This window comes from Anolis carolinensis, chromosome 3, assembly GCF_035594765.1.
Source record: "Anolis carolinensis isolate JA03-04 chromosome 3, rAnoCar3.1.pri, whole genome shotgun sequence".
NCBI lineage: Eukaryota > Metazoa > Chordata > Lepidosauria > Squamata > Dactyloidae > Anolis > Anolis carolinensis.
Window position 1 is genome coordinate 76,487,020 of NC_085843.1, and position 17,277 is coordinate 76,504,296.

The following is a 17,277-nucleotide window of genomic DNA, read 5'->3' on the forward strand; positions in this document are numbered from 1 at the left end:
TGTTGTCGAACACAGCACTCCCATCTCAAAAGATTTATGGTTTTCAAAGAACTTTAAGCCAGAATGAAATAAAGCATCCTCCTTCCTTATATGAAGGCTTTGCCAGCCAGCAATGAACCAGCAGCCGCCAAACTCTTTCAAAGACTATTTCCCCATTATATATATATATATATATATATATATATATATATAACCAAAGCTTCCTTAAAATGTGCTGATTTGTACTAACGCATACCTAAGTGAGCCAAGCCTAATACCGGGAGCTAATAATACTAATAATATCTGCACCTTCGCTGATTCTGATATGTGCATGTGCACAGAGGTAAATAATCAAAAAGAGATACAATATATCAATCTACCTAATTGCATATATCAAATCAGACCATTCTGAATAACCTATACCCTTGCTTGCCTCCTCCATATCTCTAGCTAAGAACTATATTTTGTTTTGTTTTATTTCTATTTATTGCATGTTCCAATATGATTACGCTTGTACATTTTGCCATTCTTTGCTATACATTGTACCCTTTCTGCAGATTGTAATTAAAGCCTCTGTCCTTGTCTTCACTCTGGTGGGTCTCTCTCTCTCTATTGGAAAAACATTGGCCATCAGCGAAGCTCACCAGTCCGGACCCTCCATTACTGAGGTCCATCGATTTTAAATTTTGACATCCACAGCACAAATAAAAACAGAGTTTAGTGGCACCTAACAGCAGTCCGATACGCCAACCTATATAAAATCCTGGGATATTTAGTTTAATGCAGTACAGTACAGGAGTTTTGGCTAAGGAACTTGCGTAAACGGTTCATGCCCCGCCTATCTTCGTGATTGTATCTCCCTCTGTTTCCTGGCGCGGACCCTTTGATCTTCTGGGGAAGCCCTCCTCTTGCTCCCACCACCGTCTCAGGTACAGTTGGAGGGGATGAGGGAGAGGGCCTTCTCGGTGGTGGCCCCCTGTCTCTGGAACACCCTCTCCAAAGAGATAAGGCAAGCCCCATCAGTAGCATCCTTCCGTAGGGACCTGAAAATCTGGTGGTTTCAGCAGGCTTTTGGAAATGACTAACCTGAAACCCTAGACCACCACATGGTCCCTGTTCTGTGCTTTACCCATTTCCTTCAATTTTGTTTATGGGTGCTAGTTTAACTAGTTTAACCCTTGTTAGCTACTCAGTAGGTTTGAAGTGGTGTAATCCTGGCCTATGCTCCCTGTTATCCATTCACACTTTGCCCCTGGCTTTATTTTATTTTTACTATTTGGCCTTACCCTAGCTCTTACAGTTATCTTGTTCTATTCGGAAATTAAGCCCACTGTTGTTGAATCACCCAATGGAGTAATCTGAAACTGTTTTTATACCTAAAGAAGACATTGTTTTAAATTTTTATTATGCTTAAGCTGTTGTTTTATTATTAGACTGTTGTATGCTGCATGTTGGTATTGAATGTTTACCATGTGTAAATCGCACTGAATCCCCATGGGAGATAAAGCAGTATATAAATAAAGTTTTGTTGTTTTTGTTGTTGTTGAGTACTGTAGTATAGTGGTGATGGACTAGACCTCTCTAGCCTGAAATATAACTTTCCATAACCTGAAGGCAGACAGAGTCATGAAGAAAGCTGTTGCTCTTTAATGTTTTGGGGTACAATTCTCTTGGATGAGTGGTCATACTGGGTGGAGAATTCTATGACCTATAGTTCCCACTCAAGGGTAATTCCTGTAAGTTCTGTTAGTCATTTAATTACCACCCTGCTCTGGTCCTAATCCAGTTGTAACTTCCTCATTCCTGCTATTTGTATAAGAAGAAGAAGAAGGAAAAAAATCAACAAGTAAGAACCATAGGCATGGACAGGGATCCTGCAGGTGGCAAAGGGCTTCAACACCCACCCACCCCCCGCCCCGGTCGCCTGTTACAGGGAAACGTTTTGCTATTTTTTTTTTAAAAAAAGAACCATTCATGGAATGACTAAAACCTTGTTTAATTTATCCCTAAAATATGCCATATGTTGTCACTTTCCACAGTTTTTGCAATTGCTGCTGGTATTTCTGCAACATGTTTTTAAACCTCCCAGATGCTTCGATGAGGAAAAAATAACAATGAGTATACTGTGAAATTCCCAGAACCTGCTGGAGACAACTCATAAAAGGTAATTGGCTTGGGATGGTGGTGTTTTTTTTTAATGGAACGTAACTCTTGCCAACTTTGTCATTCTGGTAATCATTAAAAGGACAAAAGGGCCTATAAAATGGTCATGGTGTTTGAAATAGAAGCACGCAAAAGCTCGATGCGGACCTGGGTTGTGGTGAGTTTTTCGGGCTGTATGGCCATGTTCCAGAAGCATTCTCTCCTGACCATACAGCCCGAAAAACTCACCGCAATCCAGTAATTCTGGCCATGAAAGCCTTCGACAATTCAGTGTTGTGACTGCGCCTTCGGGGACTGTGGATGATAGTGGTGGGATCAGGAGAGGAAGGAAACACCCTCGCAAGGAGGGCTCCTTGGAGGATTTGTACAGGAAGAGAATTAGGGAACTCAATGGGGAGTCTTCTGAGGAAGATTCAGATGGGGAGTTTGTGGAAGAAATGGATGTTGGTGAACAGGTGGTGGCTGAGGAAGTGAGCACTGACTGGGCACGGGCACCGGAGATGCCTGGGGAATTGGGGTCCATGGATACTGCTGAACCTTGGGTATCTTCAGAAGCAGATCCCACTTGGTCTGCTTGGAGGAGGGAGGATGGATCCTCAGGTGTGCATGGTGTTGGGTGTGGGCAGGATGACTGGAATTCTGATGAATTAGGCACGCCTGATCCACGAGCCTTAGCTGTGTGGAGTTCTGACTCCGATTAAGGATTTGGGACACCTGCTCTTTGGGTGTTGGTGTTTGGACACCCAGGGAGAATTGGGATAAATTGGGAGTGTTTGGTCACTTAACTTTGCGTGTGGCAAGGTGTTGCTGGGCACCATTGGGATTCCTGTATGTATTAAGATGACTGGACTGGGACTTTGCTTCAGATGTAAGTTTACCTGGGTTGCTCTGCAACGGAGGGCTGGAACTGTGTGGGTTTTCCTGGACTGCACTGTTATTACTATTTTTAGCTGCGGTTGCCTACGTTGTCTTGGCTCTTTGTGCCAATTCGTGGACCTTGGATAGATGACTACAGCCGCTGACCCTGGACTGGAATTCGACCCTGTTTCTGCCTTCGCCCTCTGATTAGTCTACCCACGGCTCTTGACTTCTGGCTTGCTTCTGGACCCTGCTGCTGTCTCCTGCCCTGACCCTGGATCAATCTGACGACGTCTCTTCGCTTTGTCCCTTGAGCTTCTGGCATTACCTGCACTCCTGAAGCCGTTTACTGCTGTTCCTGCTATTTTGACTCCGGACCGGTTTGACGACGTCTTTTGTGCACTGCCCCTTTAAATCTCCAAAGCCTGCTTGCTTGCAAACAGAAGGGGTTTGGAACCATCCCTTCCCTTTTGCACTGGCTCCTACTCTGTTTGCAAGCCCAGTTTTAGTTTCTATTTAGAGCCTTGTGCTTGTGACTCTTGGGAGTTTTTTTGGGAAGTTTCCAAGTCTTCATTTTGTTTTGGCTGCCTTTCCAAGCCAATTTAGTTTGTTTAGAGCTGAATTGAAGCACCTTTTGTTTTATCTGAACTATTTGCTTGAATAAATCCGGTTTGGTTGCTAAAGCATACTTTTTGATACATTTTTGTTTGAACTGCCTTTAAACACTGAAAGTTAAGTGTTTAAAGCCATCTTTTGTGTTTGTGCCTATTTTTTGGGCTATATCTTGAATAAACTCTGTTTTGCTCTCAAATTGGCGTCTGACTCTTGACATTCAGTGTGGACCATTCAGGTGGCAGATTTCTGAGAGATTTGAAGTAGACTGGCAATGAATTATGATTCTCATTTATTTTCAACAATAGCAGCTTACAGTAGTAGCCCATCCTGAGTAATATGGCTGGAATGAGAAATGCAAGTTGGATCCAGAGACACGGTGCATCCCTGAAGTTGTCATCTCTTAGAGACCTAGGGCAAAGGAAACAATTTATCAGTCTCTCACCCCTTTACTATACCTTGGCACTTCTTTATCCTAGAGGTGGATTCCGTGCTCCTGTGAGGCAAGAGGCTATGCTGAAGGTGGCAGTGTTGCTGGAAGGAACCCCATTGTCAGATAAGCCTTTTCAGAGGAGTCAAATTAAATGTGACAAACAGCTACCGGGCAACAGTCATGGTGAAGGTTAATGCTGGCAGAAGATCTCTCAGAGACAATGGCAGTGGTACCATACCTAACCCATTCGAATGTGGTTTACCATGAAACCCTAAGAAAAGACAATCAAAAATTAAACGAGATAGTGCTGGAAGATGAGGCTTGTAGGTCGGAAAGCACTCAGCGAGATACTGGGTAGAGGAGATGAAAAGTACGAGTAGCACTGTGCTTAAAGACACAATGGAACTCAAGCCAAAAGAACATTCAGCTGTTGATATTCTCAGAAAGGAAAGTCTGAAGCTGCACAACCCAAATAGAAACATGGATGGATTGTGACAAGCATTAGTCAGGGAAAGCTAGACATAGTAAAACAAGAAATGAAATGTATAAACATTGCATTACCTGGGTGAGCAAGCTAAAGTGGACAAGAATGTAACATTTTGAGTCAGATACACAGTATTTTATTTAGGGTCTCACATAAAAATATTTTGTCTAAATTAAGCCATTGAGGAAATAACCTCTAACAATATAGCTCACTGCAATCAAAGTCAGAAGGAAATGCCAAGCATGGATTTTCTTGATTACGTTGCACTCAGTAGGAAGCCCATTAAAATAAAGATTGCATGCAACACAGTTTTAATGAGAGAAGCAATGGCACAAAACATTTCTTCCTTGTTTTTTTCATGAAGGAAATAACGTCCACATTCATGTGCTCTGAGAAAATTACTATGTCAATACAACTGACAAGCGAAATTTGCTTCTTACAAAGCTTTTTGTAAATTTTGTACCTGTTTAAGAATTAAGGTCCGCCTTCCTCCTGGTTCTTCAAGCAGGAGCAATGTACTACATGAGCATGAAGCTGAGAGCCTTCTGGGCTGTGGAAATCTGATTGTGGAATGGCTTTGAAGGTCTAAGCAGCACTAATGCTGGCTTCTTTCCAGAGACAATAAAGCATGGCTTCCTATCAAAGTCTTTGGGGTTGAATATTTTGCCCAAATTTGTACAGATTTCAAAAAGTTTTAAATGTTTAATTGTCTAAGATTTAAGTGTTAATTGTTGTGTGCTTTCAATTAGTTTCCAACTCATGGTGAAGCTTAAGTGAACCTATTACTATTTTCTGAGGCTAATCATATGTGATTCACCTCTTCTGAACAAACCTGGTGTCTGAAAAACATTGCAGCCCTAAGAAAAGATAAAGGTTCTCCCCAGAATGGAGAAAGTCCTCTTAATCTCTTCACACAATGTTGTCTCCCTCTTTTTATCTCTGGAAAATGAGAAGATGGCACATTAGAGCTTCTAATCACTGAATTAAGCAGAACCTTTTGCAAATACTAGTTGTGAAATATCTATGTATATGGTTTGAATGTATACTGATAGCAAATTATGCATGATTGCCCAGATGACTGAAAAGCATGGAAAAACTCCTTTTTGGTCTATAATTTCTATAATTTCTTTTGGAGCTATAGTCCCTCCCAAAAACACCCAACAACTTTTCCAAACTTTGGGTGAGAACTCTACCATCTCTGAAAATACCTGGACTCCTTTCTTCGCAAGGCTGGATGCTCAACTAGTCTTTATGGTATATTGACCTGCTTCCCTTGAGTGTTCCCGTTGATATATTTCTCAGTCACTGCAATATTGGGAATGACCTCCTATACAAAAGCTTTCTGAGAGTTGCTTCCCATTGCCTGTGGTATTCACATTGTCCTAGCATTTCCTACCGCAAATATATAAAGACTAACTTCAGTAAATAATAAATGGCCCTACAATTCTTTAAGTGGCTAGTTGTTTCCTAAGCGATGACAAATTCAGCAGCAAGTGGTCTTGCATTTTCCGAGAGAAGCCAATTTGTACCTACGTCTCCTCGTTCACTTAATCTCTTCAATTGTGAACACCATTGTTTTAGTTCATATAACTAAAAAGGCTTTGAAAAAGAAAGAAAAAGAAGAAGAAAGAAGAAGAAAAGGAAAATGAGGCTTATAGTGGTTTTAATATAAACCAATTTATTTCAGCAGCAGCATTTGTGGATTACAGCCTGCTTCTTGAGATGCAATAAGTAAAAGTTTCTTTGCTGCTTCCCTTTGCAAACCATTTAATAATCTACCAACTGGCCTTCACGTAAGGGGATAATTTGTTTTACAAGACTAAGTTGGAAAAATGAGAATTAATGAGTTTTCCCTGATGACCTATTTGAATAATTCTTAGCTCAGCAAATTCTTAAGAACAGTTGTCGTTCTTGCTTTAACATTTCCAGATGAATTCAACAATGAAACAGTATTTGGACAGCAGCAAGTAAATGACTGCTACATGTGGCAAAGTAATGAGCAAGTATGCTTAGAAACTGGGAGTCTGTAGAAGTTTGCATTATGGAGATTGTATAGGTTTATTTCTAGACCGCTTAGATAAGGGATCTGCCACCACAGACACATAGCTTTCAATCCAAGTAGTTGCACAGGATAAACCCAAAAGTACTGTGTTGTAGTAGTTTGATTGCTAACAGGCAATTAATCAGTAACATTTGTTATTTGTTAATCACACCAAAGATTATCTGTTTTGAATGAAATTAAAATGATTGCATGGATTAAAAACTCATAAAGTATCAAATGTGTAGTTTGTGAAGGTTCCTGGACTCGGTAGCAACTGAGGGGTGTCAAGCAGTACTTCCTATCATCTTAGGCTGAATGTCTACTATGACCATATCTCAGTGATTCTCAACCTGTGGCTCCCCAGATGTTTTGGCCTTCAACTCCCAGAAATGGTAACAACTTGTAAACTGGCTGGGATTTCTGGGAGTTGTAGGCCAAAATGCCTGTGGGGCCAGCGGTTGAGAACCATTGTCCTATCTTGACATGGCTGATCTTGTTTCACTTATGCAATGGGGACAGCCATAATGCACTTTAGAACCACCTTTAAAAATGGTGAAACTGCAGTTGGTACAAAATACACCTGCCTAGATAACAATGAGACCTGGATAGCTGACTAACAGTACCACCTGCACTGTGTTTCCAAGGCCAGTTTGAAGTACAGATCTTTAAAGCAGAATTTGGAAATGGCTGAGGATGGGGCTGCATAGGCCCCCTGCAAAATCCACATCCCTCCATTGTTTTTTCCTCAAAAATTTGAGTTTAAGAGGATTTATTCCCCTCAAACAGTCAGTAGTATCTCCAAGCTTTCTTGGGGAGTGCTACTGGCCATTTTGACACATATTTGGAAAGTTTTTCTCACTGTTTCATACCCTTTTAAGAGTTTTTTTTTCTCTTAAAACATGCCTTACAAGACCTACAGGTAGTCCTGGGGGTGGAGAAGGCATGGAAACACTGCAGGGCCTCTCTATACTTTGCCCACTCCTTTGTTAAAGCCTAAACAATTAGGCCAAACCTATTTATAGAACATCCTTCACCCATAGCAGCTTGTTGCAGTCCAAGATCATCAGTAGTCAGAGGCCCTTCTGACTTGTCTAATGATAAATGGCTAAGTTGGAGTGTGCAAGAGAAGAGGCCATGTTGTTATGGTCCTATGCAGATTCTAAGTACAGTGAGTCTTTTTGTTGTTGTCATGTGCATTCCAGTCATTGCCAACTTTTGATGACCCCAAGGAGACCCTATCACAGGGTTTTCTCTGCAACGTTTGTTTAGAAGGAAGCCTTTGTCTTCCTCTGAAACTGAGAAAGTGTGACTTGCCTAGGGTCACTCAATTAGTTTCTATGGCTAAGCAGAGATTAAAACCCTAATCTCTAGAGTAATACCCTGTTTCCCCAAAAATACGACATCCCCTGAAAATAAGACCTAGTAGAGGTTTTCTTGAATTGCTAAATGTAAGGCCTCCCCTGAAAGTAAGACCTAGCAAAGTTTTTGTTTGGAAGCATGCCTGCCAAACAGAACAGCAGAGCATGCAGGATCGGTAAATGTACATACCATAGATTGTTGTACATGGAAATAATTGTAGTAACAAGAAATTATTGATAGGATTTCACAGTTTGTCTGGTTATGCTGGTTTGTGATGACAACTACTGTACAAAAATGTCCATTTTTGTTCAACAATAAATTTTTCTTCATGGAAAAATAAGACATCCCCTGAAAATAAGACCTAGCAGATCTTCAGGAGCAAAAATTAATATAAGATGCTTTTTTTTGGGGGGGGGGGGGGGGACGGGACACAGTAGTTCAATGTTCAAACAACATCATGCTGACTGTTTCAACACTGTCTTTAGTTTAACCCCGAAATATAAAATTCAATATACCAGAATGAGTAAGATGAAGTAAGTCTTTTCTGGTCACTTGTCTGGTATAAATGACCTTTGCCAACTTCTTTAAATCAATTGCCCAAAATATTAATTTAGAGACTATATTTTGTAAATAAATAAATAAATGATACTTCACACTGCAATATAAATAATGTCAAAGTATTTAGATGCAATCTCAACTGCACCAAAACCTGCTTAACCTGTACCATATCACATACAAGTTGGTATTGTTTCCCATTTCTCTCAATTGGTTTTTCACTCCAGTTAAAGACAAAGTAGGTAACAATCTAAATGTGATTGTGGGCTTATGGAAAAAAATGATTCATACAAAATACAAGGTTAAAAAAGTCACAGTGACTAACTATACCTTTTAAGTTTTATATCACAATGATTTACAGTTTTAAAAAAGATTGTATGTTCCCTGCCAAACATCAAGGTTACCTGTTGGGTGTGAGCCAATATTTAACTAGCCAGTAAGATTAAGCATAAGAATACATTTACTTTAAAGTTAGATCTCTACCAGGCAATTGTTCAGCAGTAGAAGTTGGTACTGTGTTTCAGGTAAGAGTTTTGAATTGGTGTTCTTGTATTTTGTTTGTTGCTGGGAATTTCTTTATACAGGAGTACAAATGTAAGTCTCTAGGAGCAAAGAATAATTTCTTTACATTCTTCTTAAATGATTCAAAATTGAGTGATGGAATGTAAATGATATGAAAACAAGCAATATTTTGAGCTGTGAAAACAAAATGCACAAAACGGCTAATCACACAACTGTAGAAATGGGTTCAGTTTCCATCATAGTTAGAGGCTTTAAATGGGGCTTTAAATGAATCATTTTGTTTAAATGAAACAAAAACCCTCTTTAAAATACGTGCAGTTAAAACTAATGGGATATAAGGTAATATCCCATTAGTTTTAACTGCACGTATTTTAAAGAGGGTTTTTGTTGTTGTTCATTCATTAACATTCCAGCGTCTTCCCAATTTTGGGTCCCAATGGGGCTTGAAAATGCAATTAGAGGTGGAGTGTCTGCTATCCAAAATGCTTCGAATCTGTATTTTGGCTTTTTTTTTTTTTTGCAGATTTTGGAATACCTATATTTGCATATACATATGGTATATACATAATGAGATATTTTGAAGATGGAATTTAAATGTAAAAATGAAGTTCATGTATGTTATGTATACATTTTATGCACATAGATTGAAGGTAATCTTATACAATATTTTAAATAATGTACATGATGTAAAGTTGGTGTATACTGAACCATCAGAAAGCAAAGGTGATACTGTCTCATCCACCCATGTGGACAATTTCAGATTTTGCATTTAATTTAGAAATTGGCTTATGCTTGCCAAAACAGATAACTGTTTCCCACAGATACTTATGCTTAAAATGACACCCTCTAGTTCCCCTTTATAGGTGTCTATAACATAAAGAGAGATCAGACATATCTTTGCAAGTACAGTGAGCCCTCAGTAGACACTGTGGTTTGATTCTTGGACTCTCCATGGATAGTAAAATCCATGAATGTTCAAGTCCCATTATATGCAATGGCATTGTAAAATGATATGTTACATAAAACACTGTTTGCTGTTTCAGATTATATTTTAATATTTCAAGCTGTGGACGGTTGAATCTGTGGATACAAAGTCTATAGTTACAGAATGCCAACTGTATAATTATTCTACACGTTTTAATCCAAAAGGTAGGGTCTACATTGTGAATCATGATGACATCCATCCCAGGGTGAAGAACATAGGAAGACGCCTTCTATTGAATCTGATTATTGGTCCCTCTTGTTCAGACCTCTCAATGCTGACTGACAACAGCTCTTCAGGATTTCAGTCAGGATTTATTTCCAACCTAATTAGGAAGTTTATTTCATGGTGGGTTTTCATCATGTATGAATCAGGCATGATCCAATTTAGCTTCTAAAATCAGATAAGGCATTGTATTCAAATGTGTGCACTGAGATCTCTCTTGATGTGCAGCTGAGAAGTTTGGAAAAAAATCTATATTGGAATCTAATACTTTTCTTAAGTGTCTGAAAATAGTTTATTAATGTGGACATAATCACTGATTAAAAGCATGTATCATGTTGTAGATTGAGGTTAAGAATAATTTGTAAAATGAAATTCGAATTAGAAATGTTGGGTATATCTAGTTAAGGAAGTAGATATACCGTATATCAGGGGTCCCCAAACTAAGGCCCGGGGGCCGGATGCGGCCCATCGAAGCCATTTATCTGGCCCCCACGGCACAAGGGCATAAGGGGGTTGGGCTAAATGACCCAAGGGGTCTCTTCTTCTCTTACAACCATTATTATTATTATTATTATTATTATTATTATTATTATTATTATTATTATTAACATTGAGGCTGGATGGCCATCTGTCAGGGATGCTTTGATTGTGCTTATGGTGCACAGAGGCAGAAGGGGGTTGGACTCAATGGCCCAAGAGGTCTCTTCCAACCCTCTTTATTATTATTATTATTATTATTATTATTATTATTATTATTATTATTATTAACATTGATTCTGGGTGGCCATCTGTCAGGGGTGCTTTGCTTGTTCTTTCGGTGCACAAAGGCAAAGGGGGATTGGACTCAATGGCCCAAAGGGTCCCTTCCAACCCTCTTATTTATTGTTGTTGTTGTTGTTGTTGTTATTATTATTATTAATTGCTCGGTGGCCAACTATAGTTCGGCCCTCCAGTGGTCCGAAGGATCGTGAACTGGCCCCCTGTTTAAAAAGTTTGGGGACCCCTGCCGTATATACTCAAATATAAGCCATGTTTTTCAGCCCTTTTTATGAGTTGAAAAAGCCTCCCCTGGCTTATAATCAGGTCAAGGTCAAGCCAGCAGCAGAACCTGGAGGCCATTGCTTGCAATATATGATATATTTATCTCTCACCTCACCCTACCTTATCAGTGTTTACATTTCCAAAGCCTCCCTCACTCTTAACCAAGGGAATGTTTTGAAAAGAGAAAGAAGCCCTTGCAAGTCAGGAAGAAGAATATATATATATATATATATATATATATATATATATATATATCCATTAATCTTATAAAAGCATTTTCCCCTGAAATATTTGTTAATCTCTGCTACAGATATATAGGCATTTTCCCCTGCAAGCCTTTGCAATCCCTATGTACCTTTATATTTGTATCTATCTATATACATTAATTTTATATATGAATTTTCCCCTCATATGTTTGCAAGTCTTTGCAAATCCTATATACATATAGATATCTATTGAGTTCCATGTACATGTATATCTGTATCTATGTGTATACATTATTTTATATATGAATTTTCGCCTCACATGTTTGCAAGTCTTTACAAATCTTATACAGATATAATTATCTATATATAGAGAGATGTCTAGATAGATATATATGAATATAGATATATAGGTCTTGAAAATATTGTAGGGGAAATGCACGCGCGCACACACACACACACACACACAGATTTCTAGATAGATATAAACATACGAGGGTTGAATGAATAGTAATACCTCCACCTTCGTAACTCCTCAACAGATGGCAGTACTGGTATGCGGCAGTTACTGGCTTGTTCAGTAGACTCTCCTCTACAGTTCCATTTGGCAGGAAGCCTTAGCATTGAACAGTTGTGTTGTTAAAGTGCGAAGTATGGAACCCTGTGCAGATGGTCGGTCAATGTGACTTAAGCAACGTGCAGTCATTAAATTCTTGACAACAGAAGGTGTCACCCCAAAGAAGATTCATCAGAGAATGCAAGCTGTTTATGGTGATTGTGAGTCCTGTGTGTCATTGGGTGAGTAAGGTGCACGATGGGTACCGTGAGACACTGGTTGCAGAAACAGAGTATCGACTTCTTCTGTGACATGTTCAGAAAACTTGTTCATCGTTAGCAGAAATGCATCCAATTGTCTGGTGATTATGTAGAAAAGTGAATAGTGGTAGTTAAAGAGCACATTCTAAGGATTATTTCTGCATTTGATTTATTAAAATATTCCCATCCAAACCCAAGTAACGAAGGTGGAGGCATTACTTTTCATTCAACCCTCGTAAATATATAGGGCTTGCAAATATTGCAGGAGGGAAATGCACATATATAGAGAGAGGATTTGCAAACGTTTCAGGGGGAAATGCATATGTGAAATTAATATATATAATTATAGATCTATATCTAGCTCAGCATTGTTTATGTAAGCATTGAATGTTTGCCTGTTACTATGTTGGAAGCTGGCCTGAGTCCCCAGGGGGAGATAGGGCAGGGTACAAATGAAGTTATTATTATTATTATTATTATTATTATTATTATTATTATTATTACTATTAAGTTATTGTTAATACCATATTGTTTTTGTTGACCCTACTTTTCCACTTAGAGGTAGCTTACTGTTTTTCTTTGAAATACGGTAAATATTCAAAAACCTTTAACCTACTGGTGCCTCAATATAATTTCATTGGGATCTATTTTCATTTTGAAATTTACTAGTAGCTGCTGCATTTTCCACCCTCGGCTTATACTCGAGTCAGTAAGTTTCCCCAGTTTTTTGTGGTAAAATTAGGTGCCTCAGCTTATATTAGGGTTGGCTTATACTCGAGTATATACGGTATTCTTAGGCATCTCTAACTTTGACACCAGAAGCAGAAATCCTATGCCAAGAATATACGATATAGCTTTCTACATAAGACAAAAGGGAATCAGTTGCAGCAAACCTTTTCTATAAAACTAAATTTGTACATGTAAAATGAAACATGTAAGCCTTGCATAAGTAAACAAAAACAGTCCCAACCTTCTAGAGCGCACATGAAAGCTTCTTCCAAAATACATCTGGTGATATTTTCCTCATTACCTTCCTCTTGAATCCCCTTTTGGTGGCCAAATTTAAAGACGTACACTTAATTTTTTTAACATATTGGGGAGAGGTGGTAAAAGAGGATGATCTGCTCTCTCCTTTGGCATTTTATTGCATGTTCAGCAAGGGATTCTGGAGGGAGCTGCTATTTACCTTGCCTGTTTTAGGCAAACACGGTAGAACTGACTAGAGTAGAATCATGTTTTTCTCACATGTAGCTTCATTGCATTGTTTGCTGCAGACACTGTTTCTCCAGCCCTCCTTTACCATACTCCCAAAACTGGTGCTGCTAAAAATATCTCAGTTAGGCAGTAGGTGAGGAAAAAAAGTGGCTGGGCAAATGATGTAAAAAGGAGCTTCTTTGTGAGAGGATTTAACTAGTTGTGTTATGCCTGCATATTAGTGTATGTATTTAGCACCGCATTCAAGGATTCAGGTGAAATATTACAAGAAAATCTTGCTCATCAGTTACTCTTTCCACTGTATATGTTTTTGTCTTCTTTTCTATTCTTATATATTATATACATTTTATTCTGTAGGTTGCTCTTCTTCTGAGTTTGTGTTGAGTCATATCCGACATACTGATAAGTAAACCTCCCGTGAGTTAATTAAACCACCCTCCTATTCTATGCCTTACTATTGAATATGACATGGGGTTATCTAAATATGCCTTCCTCTGCATTTCACACTATATTTTAGCCTTAGGCTTTCTCATCACAACTACTTTTTCTAATGAAAAGGAATTATATGTTGGTGAGAACTGTGGATATCTGTCTGCTGAAATCTCGTGTTATCTAGCTATTTTTCTGTTGCTGAAAATATGCTGTTATTAAGAACAGACATTTTGGTGACTGTAGTCAAGCCTTTGCGGCATCATTTCTATCTACAAGTCTCATATTAGCTACACTAAAAAGGTAAAGGTAAAGGTTTTCCCCTGACGTTAAGTCCAGTCGTGACTGACTCTGGGGGTTGGTGCTCAACTCCATTTCTAAGCTGAAGAGCCGGGGTTGTCCATAGACACCTCCAAGGTCATGTAGCCGGCATGACTGCATGGAGCACTGTTACCTTCCCTCTGGAGCGGTACCTATTGATCTACTCACATTGGCATGTTTTCGAACTGCTAGATTGGCAGAAGCTGGAGCTAACAGCAGGCACTCACTCTGCTCCCGGGGGTTTGAACCTGGGACCTTTCGGTCTGCAAGTTCAGCAGCTCAGCGCTTTAACACACTTCGCCACCGGGGCTCCTAGCTACACTAATAGAGAATATTATTTCTGTGTTTCCTTGTATAGCAAAAAAATTTCATATGCCATCTTTCCAAATAATTTGACATTGATGGTTTTATGATATACTGATAACTGATATCTTTTTCTTTATAATGACAGTGCATTGACTATGGATGCTTTACAGAACTTCACCTTGACTCTGGAAGATACTTTCAAGAAGACGTTCATCACATATATGAACAATTGGCGCAGAAACGACACGATTGAAGAAGACAAGTTGCAAGATAGACTTGACGTTGAAAACCTAGACTATGTCATTATGTATCTCATGGTGATGATTGGCATCTTCTCCTTCATTGTTGTGGCCATCTTAGTGAGCACTGTGAAATCAAAGAGGCAAGAGCACTCCAACGACCCGTATCACCAATACATTGTTGATGACTGGGGTGAAAAGATCAAAAGTCCTATTCCACTCCAAGACGACCTTAAAGCCACCATCCATGAAAATGCTGGGGCGAAAAACAAAGTTTAGCCCTGGATCTGCTTGATCTGTGGAAGAAATCACTAGAATCTGAATGAAGAAGTACAAGCATAATTCTCAATTGAAATTTGCACAAAATTGTGTGGCAAGCTTTCAAGATCTCCAGAAGTTACAAAATTCTGGTAGGAGTAGGATGGTGGAGGGAGAGAGAAGACTAACTTGATTTTGAGGATTCATGATCTTGCCACGGTTAGAGTCTTTAACAGAAATGGAGGAAGAGGCAGAGATTTCTGAGGATGTGGTTCTTCCCTGATATACTATAAATACCACCGAGCAAGGATTTTGAAATCTATATAACTATATTAAATGGGAGTAAATTGGTTTGTATTTGGAAACTACATGCAGTAGCTCTTTTGAAAACATTTCCAAGGGTGGATAACGGAGTACAGATTGCTAGGAAGAAGATACTTCTACTGCCTTACTAGGAGACGTAGGCGGCCGTCGTAAGAGTTATCTAAACCAACTCATATTCCTTGTCTGTCCTCCTATTCACTTCATCTAGCTTGTGGGTAGAAGAGGAAGGAAAAAACGAATGTGATGGACATCATCTTTTCTATCTGCTGGCACTGAGTCATCCCTTCCTCCACAGGCGGCCTCTAGATATAACTGTCCTGTGCAAAAGAGAAGAAGCAATGAACTGCTTTGCCAATGTCACCAACTCTTTGAACAGCCCACTATCATAATGAAATGTGATTGAAACCTGAAATAATAAAAATGATTCAAATAAAGATATTCTTGTTTTATATACTTTGATATTCCCATTGTAAATGAGGGGTTAGGTTTTTAATCTTACTTCATGTAAGATTACAAGATAGAACTCATTTTTGAATAATCTGTTATTATTGTTGTGTGTCCTTAAGTAGGGTTGCTGTGTGTTTTCCGGGCTGTATGGCCATGTTCCAGAAGCATTCTCTTCTGACGTTTCACTCACATCTATGGCAGGCATCCTCAGAGGTTGTGAGGTATATTGGAAAAAACTAAGCAAGGAAAGTTTATATATCTGTGGAAGTTCCAGGGTGGAAGAAGGAACTCTTGTCTCTTGGAGGCCAGTGTGAATGTTGTAATTAATCACCTTGATTGGCATTAATAGCCTTGCCAGATTCATTTCCTGGCTTCTTCCTGCTTGAGGGAATCTTTTGTTCCGAGGTGTTAGCTGCCCCTAATTGATTCATGTCTGCATGGCAGATAAACAAAAGTGATGGGAGTTGTCGTTTCATAACATCTGGGGACCCAAACCTATTAAAAACTAAAGTGCACCAATCACCTTGTTTAAAAAATAAGGCTGGCTCTCTGTATCAGGTTGCTAACTGGAGCTAATTCTTGGGAACAGACAACACCCCTAGCAGTGACACTGACTGCCGATACGTTTCTGGACCCAATTCAAAGTGCAGGTTATCATCTACAAAGCCCTAAATGGTTTGGGTCCTGCCTATCTTCGCGACTGGATCTTCCCCTATGAACCGGCATGGACTCTAAGATCTGCCGGGCAAGCCCTCCTCTTGTTTCCGCCACCATCACAAGCACGGTTGGTAGGGACGAAAGAGAGGGCCTACTCGGTGGTAGCCCCCTGGCTCTGAAACTCCCTCCCCAGGGAGATTAGGCTAGCCACCAATCTGCCCGCTTTCTGCAGGGATTTGAAAACCTGGATGTTCCAGTGTGCATTTGATTATGGTTAGTCCCTGCTCATGAATGTCCAGTGTTAGTTTACTGATAAGGATTGTACTCAACACTTTACGCCTTGCCCTGGCCATACAGTCTGCTTTTTGCACAAGTCTATGCTCAGCCCTCTCTAGTCCGATCATGCCCATATTCGTATTCCTAGTTGCTGATTTCTGAGACTGATCTGATATAGTTTTAGCGTTGCTTGTAAATTTTGTTGTTTTTAATTGTGTTTTAATTGGCTTGTTATATGTTATTGTGTTTTTAACTGTGTTTTTAGTTGGTGAATTTTACTATATGTTCTGGGCCTGGTCCCGTTTGTAAGCCACCCCATGATTGGCAGCAGGGCCATAGCCAGAGAAAAAATGGGGTGGGGGGGGGGGGGGGTTAGCGAATCATGAAGAATAGTTCCATAACACAAAATAATTTAGAAATCAGGCTCTATCGATAAACTTCAGTGGACACTCATGGGGATTTGGTAAATCAGTTAAAATTCATGAGTAAACCAGGTATTTTTAAAACCTGAAAAATGGGGGGGGGGGGTTTG

At 39.4% G+C, this 17,277-nt stretch overlaps 1 protein-coding gene across 3 annotated transcripts; it reads left to right on the plus strand.

The window, feature by feature from the left end:
- Positions 1-13,206: 13,206 nt before the first annotated feature.
- Positions 13,207-15,803, plus strand: kcne2 (potassium voltage-gated channel subfamily E regulatory subunit 2). Of its 3 annotated transcripts, none has more exons than XM_008107544.3 (2): positions 13,207-13,621; positions 14,690-15,803. In XM_008107544.3, exons 1-2 carry the CDS (start codon positions 13,506-13,508, stop codon positions 15,060-15,062), a joined length of 489 nt encoding a protein of 162 aa, XP_008105751.2. In that variant the 5' UTR covers positions 13,207-13,505; the 3' UTR covers positions 15,063-15,803. The 3 variants fall into 3 exon arrangements, with proteins under 3 accessions (XP_008105751.2, XP_062831147.1, XP_008105752.1); XM_062975077.1 differs by having other exon boundaries at positions 13,208-13,482; XM_008107545.3 differs by having other exon boundaries at positions 13,547-13,742.
- The last annotated feature ends 1,474 nt before the right edge of the window (positions 15,804-17,277 follow it).

Excerpts from the sequence above, each read along its gene's own strand:
- kcne2 (XM_008107544.3), top strand. The coding sequence starts at position 13,506 with ATGTTTTTCTCACATGTAGCTTCATTGCATTGTTTGCTGCAGACACTG. Across the intron at positions 13,622-14,689 it reads ATATCTCAGTTAGGCAGTAG|TGCATTGACTATGGATGCTT; the intron begins GTGAGGAAAAAA and ends TTATAATGACAG.